General features: G+C 41.1%; 1 protein-coding gene across 11 annotated transcripts in view; it reads left to right on the top strand.

Annotated features, from left to right (window-relative positions):
* The window catches only part of ZZEF1 (zinc finger ZZ-type and EF-hand domain containing 1), a 121,496-nt gene that overhangs the window by 38,639 nt on the left and 60,436 nt on the right, over nucleotides 1–22,421 (top strand). For all 11 annotated transcript variants that reach the window (XM_064271591.1, XM_064271594.1, XM_010596515.3 and 8 more), the window contains 10 exons: nucleotides 9,120–9,231; nucleotides 10,339–10,554; nucleotides 11,780–11,880; nucleotides 12,377–12,546; nucleotides 13,347–13,480; nucleotides 15,783–15,853; nucleotides 16,825–16,939; nucleotides 20,685–20,844; nucleotides 21,761–21,882; nucleotides 21,990–22,112. In XM_064271591.1, the coding sequence (XP_064127661.1) occupies nucleotides 9,120–9,231; nucleotides 10,339–10,554; nucleotides 11,780–11,880; nucleotides 12,377–12,546; nucleotides 13,347–13,480; nucleotides 15,783–15,853; nucleotides 16,825–16,939; nucleotides 20,685–20,844; nucleotides 21,761–21,882; nucleotides 21,990–22,112 (1,324 nt within the window). The remainder of the gene's footprint in view (nucleotides 1–9,119; nucleotides 9,232–10,338; nucleotides 10,555–11,779; nucleotides 11,881–12,376; nucleotides 12,547–13,346; nucleotides 13,481–15,782; nucleotides 15,854–16,824; nucleotides 16,940–20,684; nucleotides 20,845–21,760; nucleotides 21,883–21,989; nucleotides 22,113–22,421) is intronic.

Raw genomic sequence — 22,421 nt, 5'->3', positions numbered from 1 at the left:
TGCTCTCATATGGTTTTTTTTAATAGAGTGCTGTACTTACAGGTAATTTCCTTTATTTTGTGTGCCAGTCTGTTATTTTGCTAAAAGGTAACCTCGGGATAGTGCCAGTTCAAGGTTTAAAGAGTATCTCAGGGCAATAGTCTCAGGAAGTTCTCTGATCTCAGCTGGTCCAGTAAGTCTGGCCTTTTTAAAGAATTTGAGTTTTACAGAGAAGAAAATATTCTTTGATGGTTACGAGAGTGTGGAGGGAGGGACGGAGAGGGGGTATTCACTAATTAGATAGTAGACAAGAACTATTTTAGGTGAAGGGAGAGACAACACACAGTACAGGAGAGGTCAGTACAACTGGACTTAACCAAAAGCAGTTTCCTGAATAAAGACTTAACACTGTAAAAACGTTTATTCTACCAAAAGCCATCTGTAGATACAATGCAATTCCGATCCAAATTCCAATGACATTCTTTAATGAGATGGAGAAACAAATCACCAACTTCATATGGAAGGGAAAGAGGCCCCAGATAAGTAAAGCATTACTGAAAAAGAAGAACAAAGTGGGAGGCCTCACTCTACCTGATTTTAGAACCTATTATACTGCCATAGTAGTCAAAATAGCCTGGTACTGGTACAACAACAGACACATAGACCAGTGGAACAGAATTGAGAATCCAGACATAAATCCATCCACATATGAGCGGCTGATATTTGACAAAGGCCCAAAGTCAGTTAATTGGGGAAAAGACAGTCTTTTTAAGAAATGGTGCTAACATAACTGGATACCCATCTGCAAAACAATGAAACAAGACCCATACCTCACACTATGCACAAAAACTAACTCAAAATGGATCAAGGACCTAAATATAAAGCCTAAAATGATAAAGATCATGGAAGAAAAAATAGGGACAACGTTAGAAGCCCTAATACATGGCATAAACAGAATACAAAACATTACTAAAAATGCTGAAGAAAAACCAGATTACTGAGAGCTCCTAAAAATCAAACACCTATGCTCATCCAAAGACTTCACCAAAAGAGTAAAAAGACTACCTACAGACTGTCAAAAAGTTTTCAGCTATGACATTTCCGATCAGCACCTGATCTCTCAAATCAACATGATTCTGCTAAAACTCAACCACAAAAAGACGAATAACCCAATTAAAAAATGGGCAAAGGATATGAACAGGCACTTCACTAAAGAAGACATTCAGGTGGCTAACAAATACATGAGGAAATGCTCATGATCATTAGCCAACAGAGAAATGCAAATCAAAACTACAGTGAGATTCCATCTCACTCCAGCAGGGCAGGCATGAATCCAAAAACACAAAATATTAAATGTTGGAGAGGTTGTGGGGAGACTGGAACACTTACTGCTGGTGGGAATGTAAAATGGTACAGAACACTTTGGAAATCAATTTGGTGCTTCCTTAAAAAACTAGAAATAGAACTGCCACACAATCCAGCAATCCCACTCCTTGGAGCATATCCTAGAGAAATAAGAGCCTTTACACGAACAGATATATGCACACCCATGTTCATTGCAGCACTGTTTACTATAGAAGTTTCCTGAATAAACTGAAAGCTTCCAAGTCCAGCGTGATAGGGACAGGGGTTTGGGGACCATGGTTTCAGGGGACATCTAGGTCAATTGGCATAATAAAATCTATTAAGAAAACGTTCTGCATCCCACTTTGGAGAGTGGCGTCTGGGGTCTTAAACGATAGCAAGCAGCTATCTGAGATATATCAATTGGTCTCAACCCACCTGCAACAAAAGAAAATGAAGAACACCAAAGACACAAGGTAATTATGAGCCCCACATAAACCAGAGACTACATCAGCCTGAGACCAGAAGAACTAGATGGTAACCCAGCTACAACCGATGATTACCCTGACAGGGAACACAACAGAGAACCCCTGAGGGAGCAGGAGAGCAGTGGAATCCAGACCTCAGATTCTTGTAAAAGGACCAGACTTAATGGCCTGACTGAGACTAGAAGGACCCCGGAGGTCATGGCCCCCAGACCTTCTGTTAACCAAAGACAGGAACCATTCCCAGAACCAACTTTTCAGACAGGGATTGGACTGGACTATGGGATAGAAAATGATACTGGTGAAGAGTGAGCTTCTTGGATCAAGTAGACACATGAGACTCTGAGTGCAGCTTCTCTCTGAAGGGGAGATGAAAGGGCAGAGGGGTACAGAAACTGGCTGAATGGACATGAAAATAGAAGGTGGAGAGAAGGAGTGTGCCGTCTCATTGCGGGAGAGCAACTAGGAGTGTAGAGCAAAGTGTATATAAGTTTCTGTTTGAGACTGACTTGATTTGTAAACTTTCACTTAAAGCACAATAAAAATTAAAATAATTTGAATTTTTTCTATATTTTTTCCCTCTCTGTCCAGGACCATCTATTGTGACTCTGATCAGAACAGCCAGTAGTGGTAGCCAGGCACCGTCTAGTTCTTCTGGTCTGAGGGTAGATGAGGCTGTGGCTTGTGTAGGCTATTAGCTCTGTAGACTTGTTTCTTCTCTGAGACTGCTTTCCTTCTTTCTCTTCTGCTTCTGATGAGTAGATGGCTGCTCACAAGCCTTCAAGACCCCAGATGCTACTCACTTGATTAGGATGCAGAACATGAACTTTGTGAGCTATATTATGCCACTTGACTGAGTTGTCCCGTGAGACTAAGGTCCTAAGCCTAAAAGAGATCATTCTGGAATCGTTTTGAACTGGGAAGAAAATTTAGGTTAACGTGCTGCGGGGCACCAGCATTTAAAGGTTCAACAGAGAAAAGGAGGCAGAGAAAAATTGCCAAAGAAGTAGCAGGGATGCCAAGACTACCTCATCATGAAACCAAGGGAAACAATGTTTAAATAAGTACGGAGTGGACAATGGTGTCAAATGTTACCAGAAACCAATGAAATAAAGTATAAAAAACTGTATTTGTTGGATTTAGCTGCAGAGGTCATTGGTGGCCCCGTGGACAGCATTGCCTCCCTTATTACAACTAGTGAGGTAGAACTTACGGAGCTGCGCCCTGCACTTGCCACATATGCTGCTGTATTTCACAAATAATGGTGGTGACTGGGTTAACAGAAAAGCTTAAATATCGTTCAGTGGAGTACTACTTAATCACCTAGGGATCTTGTTTGAATGCTGATTCCGATTCAGTAATCCCGGGTGGAGCTTGAGACTCTTCCATTCTAACAAGCTCCCAGGTGACTCTGATGCTGCTAGTCCGAGAGGCACACTTTGGATCTAGGACAATGCCCTCTATGCTGGAATTGTGAGAGAGGGCATAGAGGGAATTTTCCTAGATCCAAAGTGTGCCTCTTGGACCAGCAACAGATTCGCGTGGGAGCTTGTTAGAATGGAAGAGTCTGAAGCCCCAGAACAAGGAAATACTGCATGGTTTAAAGTCAGGAAAGGCGTGTGTCAGGGTTGTATCCTTTTGCCATACCTATTTAATCTGTATGCTGAGCAAATAATCCGAGAAGCTGGACTATATGAAGGAAAACCGGGCATCAGGATTGGAGGAAGACACATTAACAGCCTGTGTTATGCAGGCGACACAACCTTGCTTGCTGAAAGTGAAGAGAAATTGAAACACTTACCGATGAAGTTTAAAGACCATACGTAGTCTTCAGTATGAATTATACCTCAACATAAAGAAAACAAAAATCCTCACAACTGGACCAACGAGCAACATCATGATAAAAGGAGAAAAGATTGAAGTTGTCAAGGATTTCATCTTACTTGGATCCACAATCAACACCCATGGAAGCAGCAGTCAGGAAATCAGATGCCGTATTGCATTGGGCAAATTAGCTGCAAAAGACCTCTTTAAAGTGTTGAAAAGCACAGATGTCACCTTGAAGACTAAGGTGTGCCTGACCCAAGCCATGGTGTTTTCAGTCACCTTATATGCATACCAAAGCTGGACAATAAGGAAGACCAAAGAAGAATTGACACCTTTGAATTGTGTTGGTGAAGAATATTGACTATACCATGCACTGCCAAAAGAATGAACAAATCTGTCTCGGACGAAGTGCAACCAGAATGCTCCTTAGAAGCAAGGATGGCAAGGATGGCAAGACTTCATCTCACATACTTTGGACATGTTATCAGGGGGAATCAGTCCCTGAAGAAGGACATCATGCTTGGTAAAGCTGAGAGTTAGTGAAAAGGAGGAAGACCCTCAACGAGATTGATTGACACAGTGGCTGCAACAGTGGGCTCAAGCATAACAACAATTGTGAGGATGGCACAGGACTGGGCAGTATTTTGTTCTGTTGTACACAGGGTTGCTGTGAGTCAGAACCAACTTGATGGTACCTAACAGTAACAACAACATGCTGGAATTCTTTCATTAGCATGCCTGACAGAGATTCATTCAGCCTCTTTATGAATACTTTTAAGGATGGAGAACTGACTCCATAGCAAGACACTTCAGTTATTAGAACATGTTCAGTTGAAATCTACGTTTGTAATTAAGACTCAGTGGTCATAATTTTGACCCTCTAAACCAATCAGAACAAATTTCCCTCATTCCTAAAATCGCTCTATTACATAATATGCCTTTTTTTAAAAAAAAATTTGTTGTTGAGACTGTTCATAGCAAAAAATACACCAAGTTTCTGCTTCTACGATTCAGTGACATTGACTATATTCTTCGAGTTGTGCAACCATCCTCACCCTCCTTTTCTGAACTCTGCATGTTCTTAACACCCCTTTATAAGAACATTGGTAACACAGAACAAGTTGATCTAAAGAATTTTTTTTAAAAAGTTAAAATTATTTTCAAAATTGTCTGTGTACGTATGAAAACCCAGACCCAGTGCCGTCGAGTACATATCAGTATGTGCTTTTTCTTTGAGAAGAGAGATTCTTGGTTTTTAGCTTTTATCAGATTTTCACAGCAGCACAAGATAAAAAAAGAAAGGTAATAATTATAATTTCCTGCTATTTTTCTGATTTCAGTAATTATTCAGTTTTATGCTGTTTACCGTCCACATCTCAGTTATGAGATGTACCCAGGGAAAATACCAGGAACCTATTGCTTAGGATTTTTTTTCCTGAACTAGATGCTATAGTTCGAATGGTGTTGAAACCAAGTGTACACAAGACAGGCTCGTTGCATTGGTGTTTTTTTTAATTTTGTTGTTGTCATTGAGAATATACATAGCAAAACATAGATCAGTTCAACTGTTCCTGCATGTACAATTCAGTGACATTGATTACATTCTTCAAGTTGTACAACCATTCTCACCCATTTCTGAGTTGTTCCTCCCCCATGAACCTAAACTCATTGCCCCCTGAGGTTCCTATCTAATCTTTGTAGTTGCTGTTGTCACTTTGATCCCATATAGATAGTTCTTAAAAGAGTATAATGCTCAAGGCAGACATTTTTATTGTTGTTGTTAGGTGCTGTTGAGTTGGTTCCGACTCATAGCGACGCCACACACAACAGAACGAAACACTGTCTGGTCCTGCACCATCCCTACAATCCCTGTTGCAGCCACTGTGTCAGTCCATCTCGTTGATGGTCTTCCTCTTTTCTGCTGACCCTGTACTTTGCCAAACATGCTGTCCTTCTCCAGGGACTGATCGCTCCTGACAACATGTCCAAAGTATGTAAGATGCAATCTTGCCATACTTGCCTCTAAGGAGCATTCTGGTTGTACCTCTTCCAAGACAGATTTGTTCATTCTTTTGGCAGTCCATGGTATATTCAATATTCTTCGCCAGCACCACAATTCAAAGGCGTGAATTCTTCTTTGGTCTTCCTTATTCATTGTCCAGCTTTCGCATGCATATGATGCAATTGAAAATACCATGACTTGGGTCAGGCACACCTTAGTCTTCAAGGTGACATTTTTGCTTTTTAACACTTTAAAGAGGTCCTTTGCAGCAATTTTACCCAATGCAATGCGTCGTTTGATTTCTTGACTGCTGCTTCCATGGGTGTTGATTGTGGATCCAAGTAAAATGAAATCCTTGACAACTTCAGTCTTTTCTCCATTTATCATGATGTTGCTTATTAGGCTAGTTGTGAGGATTTTTGTTTTCTTTATGTTGAGGTGTAATCCATACTGAAGGCTGTGGTCTTTGATCTTCATTAGTAAGTGCTTCAAATCCTCTTCACTTTCAGCAAGGAAGGCTATGTCACCTGTATAAGGCAGGCTGTAAATAATGAGTCTTCCTCCAATCCTGATGCTCCCCATTCTTCTTCATATAGTCCCGCTTCTCAGATTGTTTGCTCAGCATACAGATTAAATAGGTATGGTGAAAGGATGCAACGCTGGCTCACACCTTTCCTGACTTTAAACCAATCAGTATCCTCTTGTTCTGTCTGAACAACTGCCTCTTGATCTACGTAAGGGTTTCTCATGAGCACAATTAAGTGTTCTGGAATTCCCATTCTTCACAATGTTATACATAATTTGTTATGACCCACACAGTCAAATGACTTTGCATAGTCAATAAAACACAGGTAAACATCCTTCTGGTATTCTCTGCTTTCAGCCAGGATCCATTGGACATCAGCAATGATATCCCTGGTTCCACATCCTCTTCTGAAATCTGCCTGAATTCCTGGCACTTCCCTGTCAATATACTGCTGCAGCTGTTTTTGAATGATCTTCAGCAAAATTTTGCTTGTGTGTGATATTAATGATATTGTTCTATAATTTCCACATTCGGTTGGATCACCTTTCTTGGGAATGGGCATAAATATGGAGCTCTCCCAGCCAGTTGGCCAGGAAGCTGTCTTCCATATTTCTTGGCATAGACGAGTGAGCACCTCCAGTGCTGCATCTGCTTGTTGAAACACCTCAATTGATATTCTGTGCTCCCTTGTAGTGGATTCTCCCATTCCTAGCTCCTGGAAACCACTGATCTGCTTTCTGGAACATTATTTTTCCTTTTCTAGAATTTCTTATAAAGGAATCATGTAATATGTAATCTTTTATGTCTGACTCCTTTCACTTAGCCTAATATTTTTGAGATTCATCCATGTTTTGCCTATATCAGTAGTTCATGGTTTTTGTTTTTGTTTTCATTGATGAATATAGTATTCCATTGGGTGGATATTCCACAATTTATTTATCCATTTACCAGTTGATGGGCATTTGGGTTGTTTAAGTTTGGACCTATCATAAATAAAGCCACTATAAATATTTTCATATGCTTATAGAATCTTTGATCAAAATGTTCAGCAATAGTGGCCAGGTACCATCCAATTCTTCTGGTCTCATGGCAAAGGAGGCCGTTGTTCATGGAGACAGCTAGCCACAATTCCATATCCTCCTCCTATGCTGACTCTCCTTCTTCCTCTGTTGCTCTTGGCAAATAGAGACCAATTGTCTTGCCTTGAATGGTCATTTGCAAAATTTTTTGACCTCAGATGCTATGCAAGGAACTAGAAGGTAGAACAGAATCACTAAACATGTTATTAGGCCAATTAACTGGGCCATTCCCTGAAATCATGACCATAAACCTCCAAACCAAAGAACAAAATCCCATGAGGTGTTTGGTAGTACATAAGCAGCCTCAGCAACTACTCTTTTTGTTGTTGTTGTATATATCCCTTTTTTAAAGATGTTTTTCTTTTTTCAAAATAGCTAGAGATTACACTTGTCTTTAAGTAGCCATGTCCCACTCTTGGAACTTAATGAAATAGATCTATTTCCCTAGACTTGCTGCTCACAAAGGTCTTCACATCTTACGTATAGGATGATTTTTCTCAACTTAAATGCAGGCCTGTTTACTGTTCCCTTGATGCTTTTAGCTCCTGGGTGCTACCTGACTCTTAAATTCTGATTTGGTTGGCCTACATTTTAGCAATCTCTCCTCAGTTTGGAAATCAAAATGTTAATGTGTGTGCCCTTATCTTCTTGCCTGGTTGATCAGTCAGCAGGGACTGGATTCAGGTGTTCGGCTAGGTATACTTAAGAGGACTAGCATTATACTTAAGAGGACTAGCATTCCACTGTCTTTTCTCCATCCTTCCTGGTATATGGTATAGGGAACAAGGATGCTCCTCTCTATTCTTTGACACCCTACCAGCCCTCTATCTTGGAGATTTCCTCGCCACTCTCAAAGAGTGGGTTAAAAAACCCTCCAATACACAATATTGATGAAACTCATTGACATGGTTTGGGGCGAGGACAGAATACCACCTGTCCCATTAGTTTTAGATCTAACTATGTCATAACTTATTATGCCAAGAAAGACCTATATGAAGAAGAGAGAACATTTTTTCTATCTGTACCTATTCTGGGTTCTTGTCTTTTTCCATGTCTTACCATAATGCTCCATTTGCCTGTCTTACCATAGAGAATATCCACGTGTTGCTAGCATATTGGCTGTATCACAGATTGAATGGTGCACAGTTTCAGGAATGTTACCTGATAACAATGGTGGACTCCCTTTTTCTTACTCCTAGCTATTTCATTCCTGGAAAGGGAGTAGCATCTAAGTATCTAACTTTTAAGAAGATGTGATTCACTGGTGTACTTCTCAGCCTCAAAGCTTGAATGTTTTCCTGGAAGGATTTAAGGAACAGGAAAGGGTACTGAGGCCTGTGAAGGTTGAAGCTCTCCATTGTTTGAGCTCCAGGATGTGAGGACGGGCTCGGTCCCATATCCTTCAGCTGGTACAAGTGGCCCAAACCTCAGGCTGACCATACATGTGTTAGCCAGGGGAAAGAAAAGTGAACCTGCCTCTCCTCTCGATCCTTCCGGAAGCAGAAACCCAGCTCTTCCATTGCATACTACTCCTGAGTAGCTCACCTACGGCACCTTGACTTTATGTCTCATTCTTCTGATACTCCAATTCTCTAGAGAAGCAAACTTTCCCCTTAATTCCCAGGCGATATTTGGGACTGATACAGTTCCCATTTTACAGATGAGGAGGCTGAGAAATGGAGAGGAAATTATCACCAACGACTTAGTACATTCAAAGAGGTACCATGTGTCACACCCACCCATCCTTGATTGTTAATTGACAGGCTATTTGTATATATATGTATACATGCTGAACGCCACTTATAGTGCCTTATTCATTAGACCCTTGAGAAGTTTAGAAATAGGAAAATGTTTTGTGATTACCCTTGTGTTTACAGGATTGGTTGCTCATCTGATGACCTTGGAGAGGATGATCCTATTGGCTGGTTTGAGCTGGAAGAAGAGTGGGATGAAGCAGATGTCAAGTTGCAACAGTGCAGAATTGCTAAAGTAAGCATTAGTGAGCTGCGGCCTCCACGTCTTTACCCACGCCCCTTCTTTTATCCAGGAACCATTTCCTGAGTGGTTGTTGCATACCAGTCCCTGTGCAAGCACTGGAATCCCAGAGATGTATCAGACAGGGTTGTGACCCTGAAGAGTTCATAGTCTAGTGGGCGAGACAGTTGTCCTTCTTTAGTGGAGAGACATTGTGATATGGGCTGTGATAAAGGGACATACAGGGGGCTGTTGGAAGATTATCTAATCCAGCCTGGAATTCATTAGGGAAGGCTTCCCAGGAAAGGTGGTGTGATGCCAAGTGTTGAGAGTTGATTAAGCTGTCATCTTTAGCCAGACCAAGAAGGTGTGGAGAAGGGTATCTTAGGCTGAGAAAACAGCAAGTACACTGGCATAACTGCCAGAGAGAGAGAAAACACCATGTGTTTTTCCGTAATTAGGAAAGGAACATTGAACCTGATTTTTTTTTTTTTTTTTTTTTTACCTCGAGTATAAATCTTAGTAAGAAACTTATTAAATAAGAAAATTCAGAATATCTTTAGGGCTTATTACATAGTAGGTGCTCAGTAAATATTTTTACAGTTGAGTAGTGGATTCTGAAAGGCCCTTGACAAAGGAACTTTTACCGTAAGAAGCAGTTTGCACAGAAGTTAGGCTTTGACGGTGGCCTTAGCTTCAAGCAGACAAGGCTGTGTCTTAGGCTCCCAGTACATGGCTTATATGTATCAGTCGCAAACTTCGAGATGATTCCTTAGGACACTGACTGTTTTTATCATAAACCTATTTTAAAATGACTGTGCCACAGAACAAATGTTCTTCTCTTATCCATCCTCTTTCACCCTGTTTTTACCTTGAAGAGGAAGTAACATCTTTTCTCTTATTGTGATCTTTCCCAAAGCCTGACTTCGTTCAGCATTTGTGTTGTCCTCTTGTTTATTTGTTGTAGATGCTAAGTGTATATTTTATGTCCCCAGTGCTACGCGTAGTGGTACCTAATAAATTACTGAAAACATAGAAGACCTTCCCAGGAAGGCCTTCCTATTCCTTTAATCAGTATCCAGGGATTCTGAGTCCTCTTTAAATCTCTCTTGTCCCTTCTAGTATTTGATGGTGAAGTTCCTGTGTACTCGCCAGGAATCAGCAGAGCGCCTGGGAGTGCAAGGCTTGAGCATCAGTGGGTACCTGCGGCCCGCCAGAGCAGATACAGAGCAGAGCGTCGTCTGTGCTCACTGCAGAAAGGACTCTGAGGAGAGTGTCTGTGGGGCCACACTCCTCCTCAAGACCCTTCAGTTCATCCAGCAGCTCGCCCATGACCTGGTAGTGTTTCCTCAGCTGGTAGACCTCATTCCTTTAGGAAAATCAATGACACTGTTAAGGGAAATGAACGCCAACCAGTAAAACCTGGCTGTATCCAAGCCGTGTGGTATGAGTGGGTATACATCAAATGTCATGCTGCTGTGGTGACGTTGAAAGGGCAAGGGTAGTGCGGTGTTGGCATTTATGGCATTAACGAGGGCCTAAGTGGCATATGGCCATGGTTGGGAAGCCTCCTGGAATAGACCTACAGACAGATTAAAGATCCCCCACTGTGGTTGCTGGCGGTAGACTGGAGACAAACAGCAAGTTCATGGGGTTCATGCCTTCTTTAAGTCTTGGGAGCATTATTGCCGATGTTTAGGTGAGTGCTGTTTGTTTAATAAAAATACCAAGAGTACTTTTTGATTTGGTAAATAACCTTCTGAATAATGTCAGGATTTGAAATCATTTGTGTTTTTGATACTGACTTTTACAGTCTCTAATAAAAACACAGTGACAACTGACTCAAAGAAAGGTTTTTGCAGCCCTCGCCACAGAGAACATGGCTTACCTCAAGAATTCAGTGGGCTTCTAGAGCCCTTTTATATGCAGTTATACTACAGTGTCCACTTTTGACCTTTATTTGGCTTCAGAGCACACTCAGAGGCTGGTGACTCAGTTTACATATGGTTGGTTTGGTCTTTGTTATTCAAGCGCTCCCATCACAGCACAAGTCAGCAGACTAGAGGGAGATGCTTCACAGTAGCAGGTGCATTTCGCGCAGCATTGAAGGCTTTCAGCCTGCACGCAGGGCAGGGACCTAACACACTGCAGCATAGTTCTGGATGGTAATCACTGTCAAGAAAAGATGGGTTAAGCTCTGTAAGCCTTCTAAAGCACGATTTAAAAAAAGATTGACTTAAGTTCAGGGTGCTGTGTTTAAGAAGTCAGGGGGTGGTAATGATGCTATAATAATGATGTAAATATTGAGCTAAAGAAAAAAGTCAGGGAGCCTTCCTGGGTATGTGTGCGTGTGTGTAGGGTTTTATATATATACCTATACATATATATAAATACATATGTATGTACATCTGCACACAGTCACACATCTATATTTTAGAAGGTTTCACACCAAGTATAGTTGTTCACAAATTTTGGCAGTAAGGAGCATCAATGAGAAGTAAATGAGGCATTACAGGTTTTTTCTAAATGTAGTTTGTTTTTTCTGGTCTTAATAATTTTTTAGGTGCAGCAGAAGGAAAGTGGCTTTAAATATAAATCTTTTCTGGATTTTGCGGGCCTTGATTTGCAGATCTTCTGGAATTTTTACAATAAATTGAAGCAAAAGTAAGTCAGCGTTTATTATAAGGTCAAAATCATTTAAACAAATCTGAAAACATTGGGTTTTGCTATCCTAAATGGGCAGTTTTTTTCTAAGTGTTTTTGCTTTCTACTAGTTTATGTTGTTCTGATTTGAAAGATTTGGCTGTTATTGAAGATAGCAACTCACATTCCTGTTAAAGTTCTTTGTTAGGCAATGTTTTCACAAACATTTTCTCATTTGATTATCATAACAACCTTGTGGGTTCAGCAAGTCAAATATTATACTAGTATCCTCATTTACAGAGGAAGAACTGAGGATCAGAGATGAATTTCCTGGCCTCATAGTTGGCAGAGGCAGCCTGGGGCTGTGTTGTCAGATTCCTGGTACAGTGTTCTTTCCATTCCATCCTTCTTCCTCTCACTTGGCATTCTTTTTACTGAGTCCAGTGCCCAGCTGCATGGCTTTGGAGGGTGTAAGAAACTTCCCCTTTCCTCGCTGATCTTCTATGTCTCTCCGTAGCCCACGGGAAGAATGCATCTATGCCCAAACCCTGCTTCTGCAGCTGCTCCAGAGCTGTTTCTCGGTGCTGCAGGGAGATGCGCCAGTTGTCTCTGAGAAGGAAAAGGCTCCAAAGCAGATCCCCAAAGGGATGGAGGCTGCCAAGGAGCTCTACACACACTTGTGTGATGGTAGGATTTGGCTTCTCATTTAGGGTTGGGTTTTTATGTGACCCAGCACTAGTAGCTTGCAGGGACTCTTATGCAGAAGAGGGGCCCTGTGATCATACGAGCCCAGGAAAGGGGTTGCTTCTGTGGAAGACTAGTGTTTCCTTGGTCCTCTTCTGGATTACTATTGTGAGTCCAGGGTTTATGCCTTCATCAACAGACTTCTCTTCCTCCTGGTTTCTGATATCCACTTGTGTTATATTGAGGGTGTTTACTGCCATACCAGTTCAGCCTTAACTTTCAGATCCTGATGAGGATGATAGATTGAGGGGGAGAAACTGTAATGATTAATTGAGAATGAAACACATGCAACCCATTTGAAGTTTTTCTAAGGCCTTGCCAAGTCACACCTCGAAAGGACAGAGACATAGTAAAATAAAAACTGGTGTCTATAGTCTTTGCTTTAGTTAAATGTAAACAAACAAAATAATTTCCTTATACTCTCTAGCCTGTATGGAAATATTTGTTTACTCTGGTATTAACTATAAAATGAAGAGTAGTGAGTTTATAGACTAGTTATAAAACCAAAAAACCAAACCCACTTCCGTTAAGTCAATTCTGACTCATAGTGACACTACAGCACAGAGTAGAACTGCCCCACAGGGTTTCCAAGGAGCGCCTGGTGGATTCAAACTGCTGACGTTTTGGTTAGCAGCCGTAGCTCTTAACCACTATGCCACCAAGGTTTCCAGACAAGTTATAGCAGATATATAAGTAAATGGGTGGAATATATTGATGCTGATTCCATTATTCATTTTTATCAGTCGTGGATAGGGTCAGTGGAGACTCTGCGCCCATGGAAATATTAAAACAAGAAGTCAGAAATACCCTTCTCAACGGGGCTGCCATCTTCTTTCCTGATCGACAGACCCGGCGGAACCATCTCTTCACCATGATGGTAATTGTTTACTTTAGAAGTATGGCTTCCATTCCTGAGGCCTGTCAGGATGAAACTTATTGGGTTTTGTTTTCTCTGAGTACATGTCAGTTTCAACTTCCCAAATGTTTACCTAATACTTATTGTATGTAAGGCTTTGTGTGGGACACACAGATATCTAAGTACGTGACACTGCACTAAGGTGGGGGTGACATCTCTGTTTCATAACCTGTGTTGTCTTACAAAGTAGCAGTATGACTTACTTAAAACCATATTTTCTTTGTAACTCTTTATTATGGGAAAATCTGAAAAAAAAAGGTAGACTAAATAGTATAATGAGCCCCAATCCTGCCTCTCCCAATGTATCCATCACCCAGCTTCAACAATTACAAACTCAGGTTAATCTTGTTTCGCCTGTAATACATATCATCCACTCCCCCCGCCCCAGTATTGTTTTAAATTGCTGACATATTTTATCCATAAATATTTCAGTATATGTCTGAAAAGATAATACAACCAAGTTTTATTCCCCAGGTGGTTCTTCTCACCCTCCTCAGACATTAGCACTGAGGGGTGAAAAATGCTTTCAGTATTCATAAGCATTGTGCCACCAAACGGAATGCCCTGTACAAAGATCCAGGTTTTTAAATTCTGAAGGAAGTATATCTATATGAAAATGAGTGAGACACATGAAAAAAATATGAATGATAATGTAAAATAGAGCAAAAAATTCTGAGTCATGTCAGAAAACATCTAGGTAAAGGAATTTTAGAGGTTCCGATGTTGTATCGCTGGTAAAACACAGGGAAACATAAGTAAGCTAAGGGGATAATTGGATAAGGGTCAGTCTTACTTATAAACGTAGTTGGAAAAATCCTAATGAAATGTTGGTGAACAAGTCTAACAACATATAAACAAAACATTGACTGAGTTGGGTTTACCCTAGGAATGCAAGGTTTAACATTAGAAAATCAGTAAATGAAATCAGAGAGGAAAAAATCATATCAGTAAATGCAGGGGAAAAAAATTAATGAAATTCAATTCTGCCGACGGTTAAAACAACAAAACCATTAGCCAACTAGAAATAGATGGGAACTCCCTTAATCTGATGAAGGAGAGGAAGGCAAAACCTACATTAAACAACGGACTTGTTGGAAGATCACTAGAAGCACTCCTTTCACAAAACTAGGAGTAAGACAAGGGTTCTTACTTTAACTGCTTCTCTTCAGTCTTGGTCGCTGGGCCTAGCCAGTGCTGTGAGACAAGGAAAAGACATTTTTTTGAATAACATTTGGAAAGAATAAAACAAATAATTACTCACAGATGATGTAATTGTAGGGTCTTTTTAATTGTCTGTGTAAACTAGCAGCCAGTAGACTTACTAATAAGCATTTGATGAAGGTAACTAGATACAGGTTCCAAAAAAGACATTTTTATGTACCAACAACATCCAACTAGCAAACAATAAAAGTGTTCTGTGAGATGCACGAAGGCCTGTAGACACAGAGGGGTGAACAAAAGAAGCATGAAATGTGGTCTCTGATGCCAAAGGGCTGCCCTCTGGCTGGGGACACCTCCACAAGGAGGAAGTGACCCCACGTGTAATAGGCATTTAGGGGAGAATCATGTTGAGGCTGAGTGATTGAAGAAAGTTTCAGAGAGGAGATAGGACCTTAGGTTGTGTTTCTGAATATAGGAGAAATTTGCATATAAACTTGAGGGATTGGTTCTCACGTTGTAACTTATAACCTTTAATTAATAGCATCAGCTGACGTGACCCCATGGACTGTGGGCAGGGCCGTATGCTACTGCCTTGCAGGAAGCATTTACCAGGCAACTGAGCAAATTATTTTTGCTAATATGTGTCCCACACAGAAAAGTAGAAAGAAGACATATGACCTCTTGAATGACATCGCTGTCTATTAACAGGGCACCCCAGCACTTTCCCTTTGCCATCCCTTCTGACAGCAGTGGTGAGGGTTATATTTTCCCTTCTCATGCTGATGAATTAAACAGCACTGCCAGCCCTTGTCAGTGCTAAGGAGTTCTCCCTCCTGGTAATTGTATTTGTTGTGACCATATCTTATCTCCCCTACCCTCCTGTGCCAGACCAGGCCCTCAGTCTTAAATCTTCTGGGAATCCCCACAGTCCCTTGAATAGCTTTAGGTAATCGCTACATTTGAATTGAATTAGCTGTGACGCTGTCTGCCCACCCTGGTTTTCATCCGGCTTCGGAACAGTGGTTAATGACATTTATGCTGCTCTAGCTCTCTGGAATGACATGGAATAGACTTTCTGAATGTACACTTTCTGGTTTTCTAGAAGAATGTCACTGAGCAGGAGCACAAGCAGTCCCTGCAGCTCACTTTCCGCTCGCTGTGCACGTATTTTAGGTAAGTTTATAGTTCTTTTTCAATTGTCAGATATTTCCAATCTTTGCAAAGTTGTATTCTTGAGATGTCCCTTCTTTTCATGTACTTTTGGAGTAACCATGTACTTAACCTCTGCTCAGCTAGAAAGCCAAGTTTCTGGAGTAAAATAATATTAGGCACAGTGGTGACTTAGTGGCAGAATAATAATCGTGTCAAGAGCTTAATCCAAGTCCCAGTCATTATAAGACAGTTTAAATCTGAACCCACTGAGGGTCTTTTAAGAGATTTTTAAAGACAAAAACTGAAGCCAAAGCTAGTTTGAGGTCCTATACTCAAGTCTAAAAACCCACCTACATTAAAACCCAAGTGCAGAAAAGCACAGAATGGGAGAGAGGCAATTTAGAGTTTAGCAACAGAGAGTGTGCTGGCGGGGGGAGAACTTGGAGATTTTTACATGTTTTGACTACCGAAGAAGCTAATGGGCTCGTAGGCTGCATTACTGAAAGTATAGATTATTGAAGGAGGGAGGGAATTAATGGCCTGAGCTACTGTCTGCAGGTTAGACTGTATCTGGTATGGATGCCAAACTTAGAGGGCTGTATAAAAACGTGCTCAAAATCAAATGTCAAGGATGATGGAGGGGCCTGAGTCTCTTGTGAGGAATACTTGAAGATACAGGGAATATGCTTAGCCTGCATTGTTAAATTAGCGTTCTTTAAATATATTAGAGATTGTCATGAGATTAAATGTATTTCACAGTGGCAGTCAAGGGGATTTATTCCTCAGGATCTCTTCTGAGAAGCTGAGGATTTATGAGTCTGTGCTGACATAAGCACATGTGGACAGACAGTAGCTCAGGCCAAGCTGGGCCCATGGCCTGTCTTCCTGACCCATACCCCTCCCATCCCATAGAATTGACACTGAAATCGTCTACAAAGCATGAAAAGCCCCTTCCTGCATGCATATGTCATAACTAGTTTGTGTCCTTACAGTGACAAAGATCCAGGTGGCCTTCTACTTTTACCTGAGAAAAGCGACCTGGCTGACATGAATATCATTGAAGTCCTGGCGGTCATGAACACTCTCCTCTCTGTTGCTGCCCGAGAGGTAACAGATGGCCACCTCGCTGTCCCCTTTGCCTCGTCCCCTTAGGAGCACATGATCCAGTGGTCCCTGTGCCTTCCCCTTTGGCACTGTACGAATGTAACTTGGCTACTGTGACCATTACAAATGAGCACAAGGTTTCCCATCCTTCCTTGGATGCTAGTCAGCCAGCCCCCTGCAGTGAATGAGTGAAGGGACACTCACCTGTCCCTCAATAGTCAACGAGCAACAAATGCATGAATGTGCTCATTAAGACTTCCTTTGGAAAGAGTGGACCTTGTTTTTACCAAGGCCTCTTGTAGTGTCAGTCATTGAGGCCAGCACACAGTTGTTCTATGTCTATGTTGTGAATTTTGTGGAAAATGGCTTTAATTTTTTGAAATTAAGATTATTAAACAAATTAGCAGACTCATCAAATCTGAAAATGTTTTATCTTTTTCCTATGCTAATGATTTTTTTTCCCCCCTTTCCTTTGGAAAAAAAAAGAAGGATTTTACTTCTCAAAATGTGATCCCTGCACTAGTTGGGTCAGAATGATTTGGGATATTTGACAAAGTTGAATTTCTGGACCCTGTGCCAAGCTACTGATTTAGAATCTCTAGAGATAGGGCAAGGAGCCCTGGTGGCGCAGTGGTTAAGGGCTCGACTGCTAACAAAAATGTTGGTGGTTCAAACTCAACAGCCACTTTGCAGGAGAAAGATGTGGCAGTCTGCTTCCATAAGGATTTACAGCCTTGGAAACCCTATGGGGCAGTTCTACTCTGTCTTATAAGGTCAGAATTGACTCAACAGCAGTGGGTTTGGGTTTTTGGTTTTAGGGATAAGGGCTTAAGAATCTGCATTTTTACCATGCACCCCAAGAGATTTTGAAGTGATAGGATCCTGTACTATCCCTTTACTCTTTGGGCTAAATATGGGTACCAGGGAGTTAGAGCAGATTTTACGGGGGACAGTCCAAACCACTCCTTTAGGGTGTTTAATGACATGGGCTTCATTAGATAGCTTATCTTGTATCTTGTAGCTGAAGTTAGTGTGTTTAAATCTCTTACATTTTGTTAGGGCTTTACTGTTTTCCAGTTGCTGTTAGCACTATGATTTCATTCATTCCCGGCTTCCTGGAATGATAGGCCAGTCCATGATTATCTCCCCATTTGCTCTTAGAAACCTTAGAGAGCTTATATTCTGACTAGGTTATCATTTTCTAAGGTCACCCTGAGGCTTACTAGTAATTAGACTCAGTATTACTTTAAATCCAACTTCTTTTTTTTCCACTATGATGCCTGTGTTCTTTAAGGTAACATATCGACTTTATTTCCGTGAGCCCATATTTGATAAATGCCCTATTTCTTCTATCACATTAATTTTCTCTTTGGTTACTTTCTGCGTTCTGTCTTATTTCCAGACTGTTCTGCCCGTCTCTTTAGTCTCCCTTAAAAATTTCACTCCAACCTACCATTCATCAATTCTTGCTCTTTGCTCCAGTTAGCCCATGACTCACTCTGACCTCTCTTTATTTCTGCCATTTCCTACACCTTCCCTTTGTCTTATAGCTCATCTAAATTCTACCTGTTTTAGAGCCCTGGAGCCGTATCTAAGCCCTCGATCTCACCAGTCTTTTCTGCAGTCACATCATCAGTGCCACCGGGCAGAAAATTTCAGTGATTTCATAGGTGTTAGTTCTGCCTCCTGTGTAGGAGCTGGTACGAGCTGGAACCAGCTAAAACCCAGGCCATTTGATTCTAAGTCATGTCCTCTTTCCACTCCATTAGACTTACTGCTTGATGTATGTGGAGAAAGGAGATAGCTTTTGTCTAAGAAAAATTCCCATAATCTTACCATGTGGATTCACTTGCCTGTGATACAAAGGAAGTTATAGGTTTCTTTTAAACTCCGAGGCCAGAATATCACTGAAACAATTGAGAAATTTTCTTAAATTGTTTGTATTATCTTTCAGTAAAAACATTTATGGTTATATGAAAAAGGATGAATTAAGTTAAAAAAAAATGGTAGTCAGAAATGCCTAGTCTGAAATTTTTTTCATGAGTCTGTTAATTTATTAAATGAACCAATATCCGCTGAATTCCTGCTGTGTGCCAGGTCCTGTGCTAGACACAGGAGATATAATGATTGATAAAAGACCCCTGCTTTCAGAGCAGTCTTAAGGAGCAGACAAACATATAATCAGATAATTATAATGCAGTAAGGGTGTAAAAGAGGCAAGGAGAGTCCTGTGGGGATATAGAAGAGCATACCTAACCCTTCTGGTGGAGGTGGAAAGTAGAACATGGAGATGATACTAGAACTCAATATGAAACCATAAATAGAGTTTAACCAAGGACAAGGGGGAGATGGAGAAGAGCAGGCATTTGAAGAGGAGAATGACAGTGGTTAGACTTTGAATAGGTTGAATTTATGGCTCTTGTAGGATATCAGGTGGAGATCTGATTGGACACTCAGGAGATGAGTCAGTGCTAGAGAGGAGGATTTTGCAGTCATTAACAAAGAGGTGATAATTGAAGCCATGAGTGTAGCTGTGATCACATCACCATGGGTGCCTTGAGGAACATTGGCTTAGAAGGGGCAGCAGGGAGGGTAAGAAGGAGTATCCAGAGAGGCAGGAAGAAATTCAAGAGAGACAGAAGCTGAGGGAGGAGAGAGTTTCAAGAAGGAAAGGGGTCAGCAGAGCCTCTAAGGTATTTGATATCTAGGAGGTAAGTGATGCCTTTGGAGATTGGTGTTGATCAGCAGTGATAACAGAAGAAGTAAAATGGGAAGAAGGGGAAGGCAAAAAGAGCAAGTGCAGGTGGCTTTTTTAATGAAAAACCCATACAAAAGAGTGTGTATATGTGAAAAATGGAAAGAAACAGCCATTTGTTTTAAGAACTAGAACATACTAGTGTCTTTGAAGTTCCCCTCCCTCAACTTGCCCTTCCATGGCTCACCCTCCCCCATCCTCACCAGAGGTAAACACCATTCTGAAGCCTGTGTTCATTATTTCCTTGTTTGTTTGTTTGTTTTTCCTCATTACCCCTATGCAGCATGTTTGTTTGGCCTGATTTTGAACTTTAATGGAATCATATGGTGTACGGTTTTCTGTGACTTGCTTTTTTCACTCAGCAGTGTTTTTGGAATTGATCCATGTTGGTGTATGTGCTGCAGTTGATTCATTTCCACGGGTGCCCAGTATTCCTTTTATGAGTATGCCACAATTTATTTATTCATTCCACTTTGGAAGGATGTTCCATTTAGGGGTATGTAGAAAAAAAAAAACAAGACAGGGCTAATATGAACATGCCTTGTGGTACTCATTGTGAGCAGGAGTTTATCCCTAGGGGTCAAGTGACTCTAAAAAAAAAAAAACTCCTGAGAACAAAGAGAATGGCTAGAGAGCCATAGAGGGGTAAGGAATTATTTTTTGAGGAGGAAGAGATTTGATTGAAGGCTCAAGGGAAGGAACCACAGAGAGAAGGGAATTGAAAATGTGAGAGAGTAATGAGTGAGGTCAGGTTCCCGAGGTGGCAGAAGGAGATGTCTTCTGGAGTAAAAGTCATTTGTAAAGTTCTAAAAAGCTGGACGGCAAGGGAGGAGTTTGCATAATACTGTTTTTTTTGGTCATTTCTGGGTTGAAAGCTCTTTCACGACTATTCCCGATTTCCATCACGTTTTGGCTGCTCTTAGAGTGTGCCCTTGGCTGTCCCCTGTGAATGGCCATGTTGTGAACATTTTCTGTTTGTCTCCTCCCTTGTAGTGTGAGCTGCTGATGCCCAGCGGTGCCCAAGGGGAGGCTGGCTCTGTGCTTTTCTCCCTGTTCTGGTCTGTCCAGGGCAGCCTGTTCTCCTGGTGCTACCTGCAGCTGAAGAGCACAGACACCGGGGCCAAAGATCTGGCTGTTGACCTTATTGAAAAATGTGAGTCTCCATACAAAGCCTGGGAAAACAAACAGATGTTTCGCTTTTGACTCTATGGGCGTGCTCTCTTCTTTAGTAATTCACACGGAGTGTGAATATGGTTTTCTTTTCTTTATTACAATTCATGTCTATCTTTGGTGGGTTTTTCTTCGTTTTTTTTTTTTTTTAAAGTCTATAGCTTATCCTTTTACCCAAAGTTTCCTGTCTGAATGTGGTAGCCTAAGTATGTTTGTTGTGGAATGGGGTCATCTCACAGCCTAAACATTGCCTATGCGATCGCACAGCACTCTTAGATGACGTCTCACTCTTCAGTAGAGTCTTTCATTCCTGTTTTAATCAATTCATCCAAAAAAAGAAATTCTTGAACTTTGAAAGCCTAAAGTGTGTGAGTGCTGCCGTGATCTCTGCTGATGACTGAAAATACTCAAATTCATGACATGAAAACCCCCAGAAAATCATATGAAAGCCAGCAGGTTCTGAGAAATCATATGTGGAAAATTTAGTTACATCAAACTTGGTCTCAGCAGCTGTGACAAAAGTGCTTAGAGTTTCTGGTCTTGTCACCTAAAGCTCAGCCCGTCAGATTAACACGCCTGCTGTATAAGCCCATTGTGAACAACAGAGAAAGGAGAAACCAGTAACTGGGTCAAATTGCCTAATTAACATCACCATAAAAGTGATATATCCTCTTCATTGAAAAGTAGCAGAGACCAAAAGAAAAAAACTCACTTTAAAAGTAATATTCCGCTGAAATTTGCACTGTTTTTCATCCCAGAGGAAAGCATTTGGATGGTCCTTTCTGTTGTGGAATCCCCTGCACAGCATCTGTGACTCTCCAGCTTTGCCTTTGATGATAACTAAGCTAGTGATATTTCTGCTATGGAAAATATTAATTGTTTGCTTTATGTTTTGGTAGATGTGCAACAGTTTCTGGCAAGGATGAGAGTGATTTTGGAATCCCTTTTGTCACAGTACAGTGGAAAAATTATAGTGGAAAAATTATGTAATTCAGTGTTTTCAATGGCAGCTCGTCAACTGGTAAGTGAAAGTGGCAGCCGTTTAGGATGGTGGGAAGGGAGCTGGTGAGCTGCATCCCCGGCCAGAGTCTGAGGTGGAAGCTAAGTACTTCGCTCATCTTCCTTTAGGTCATCTTTCTGCTGGACTTCTGCACTTTAGACATGCCACACTGCACACTCTTGAGAGAGTTCAGTACCCTAACAGAACTGTTAAAGAAGCTCTGCAGTGACCCTGAAGGAGGACTGAATAAGGTAACTCCCATTGGCATTTGAATCTCCTCTGTATCCTCTCTTGGGAGTTATGTGACTATACTTAATGAAACTTGTCACTGAGAACAGACCTGTACCAATAAATTGCCTCTAGAAGACCTCCTTGTTTTATCAGTGGCTTTGCTAACAAGCCCAAGTGCCAGTCCAAGTTGATCTGACATGGCAAGCATCAAAAAGGAGACAGTGTACATAGAAACTGTACATAATCCATTGTCATCATTGTTATAGCACGTGAAGTAATGTAAAAACCATGTGAGTGAATAACCAGATTGAAGTTTGGAAGAGAAAATA

Source organism: Loxodonta africana, chromosome 18, assembly GCF_030014295.1.
Source record: "Loxodonta africana isolate mLoxAfr1 chromosome 18, mLoxAfr1.hap2, whole genome shotgun sequence".
In the NCBI taxonomy this organism is placed as follows: Eukaryota; Metazoa; Chordata; class Mammalia; order Proboscidea; family Elephantidae; genus Loxodonta; species Loxodonta africana.
The sequence above is the reverse complement of the archived record's forward strand: the minus strand, read 5'-3'. Positions and strand labels throughout refer to the sequence as shown.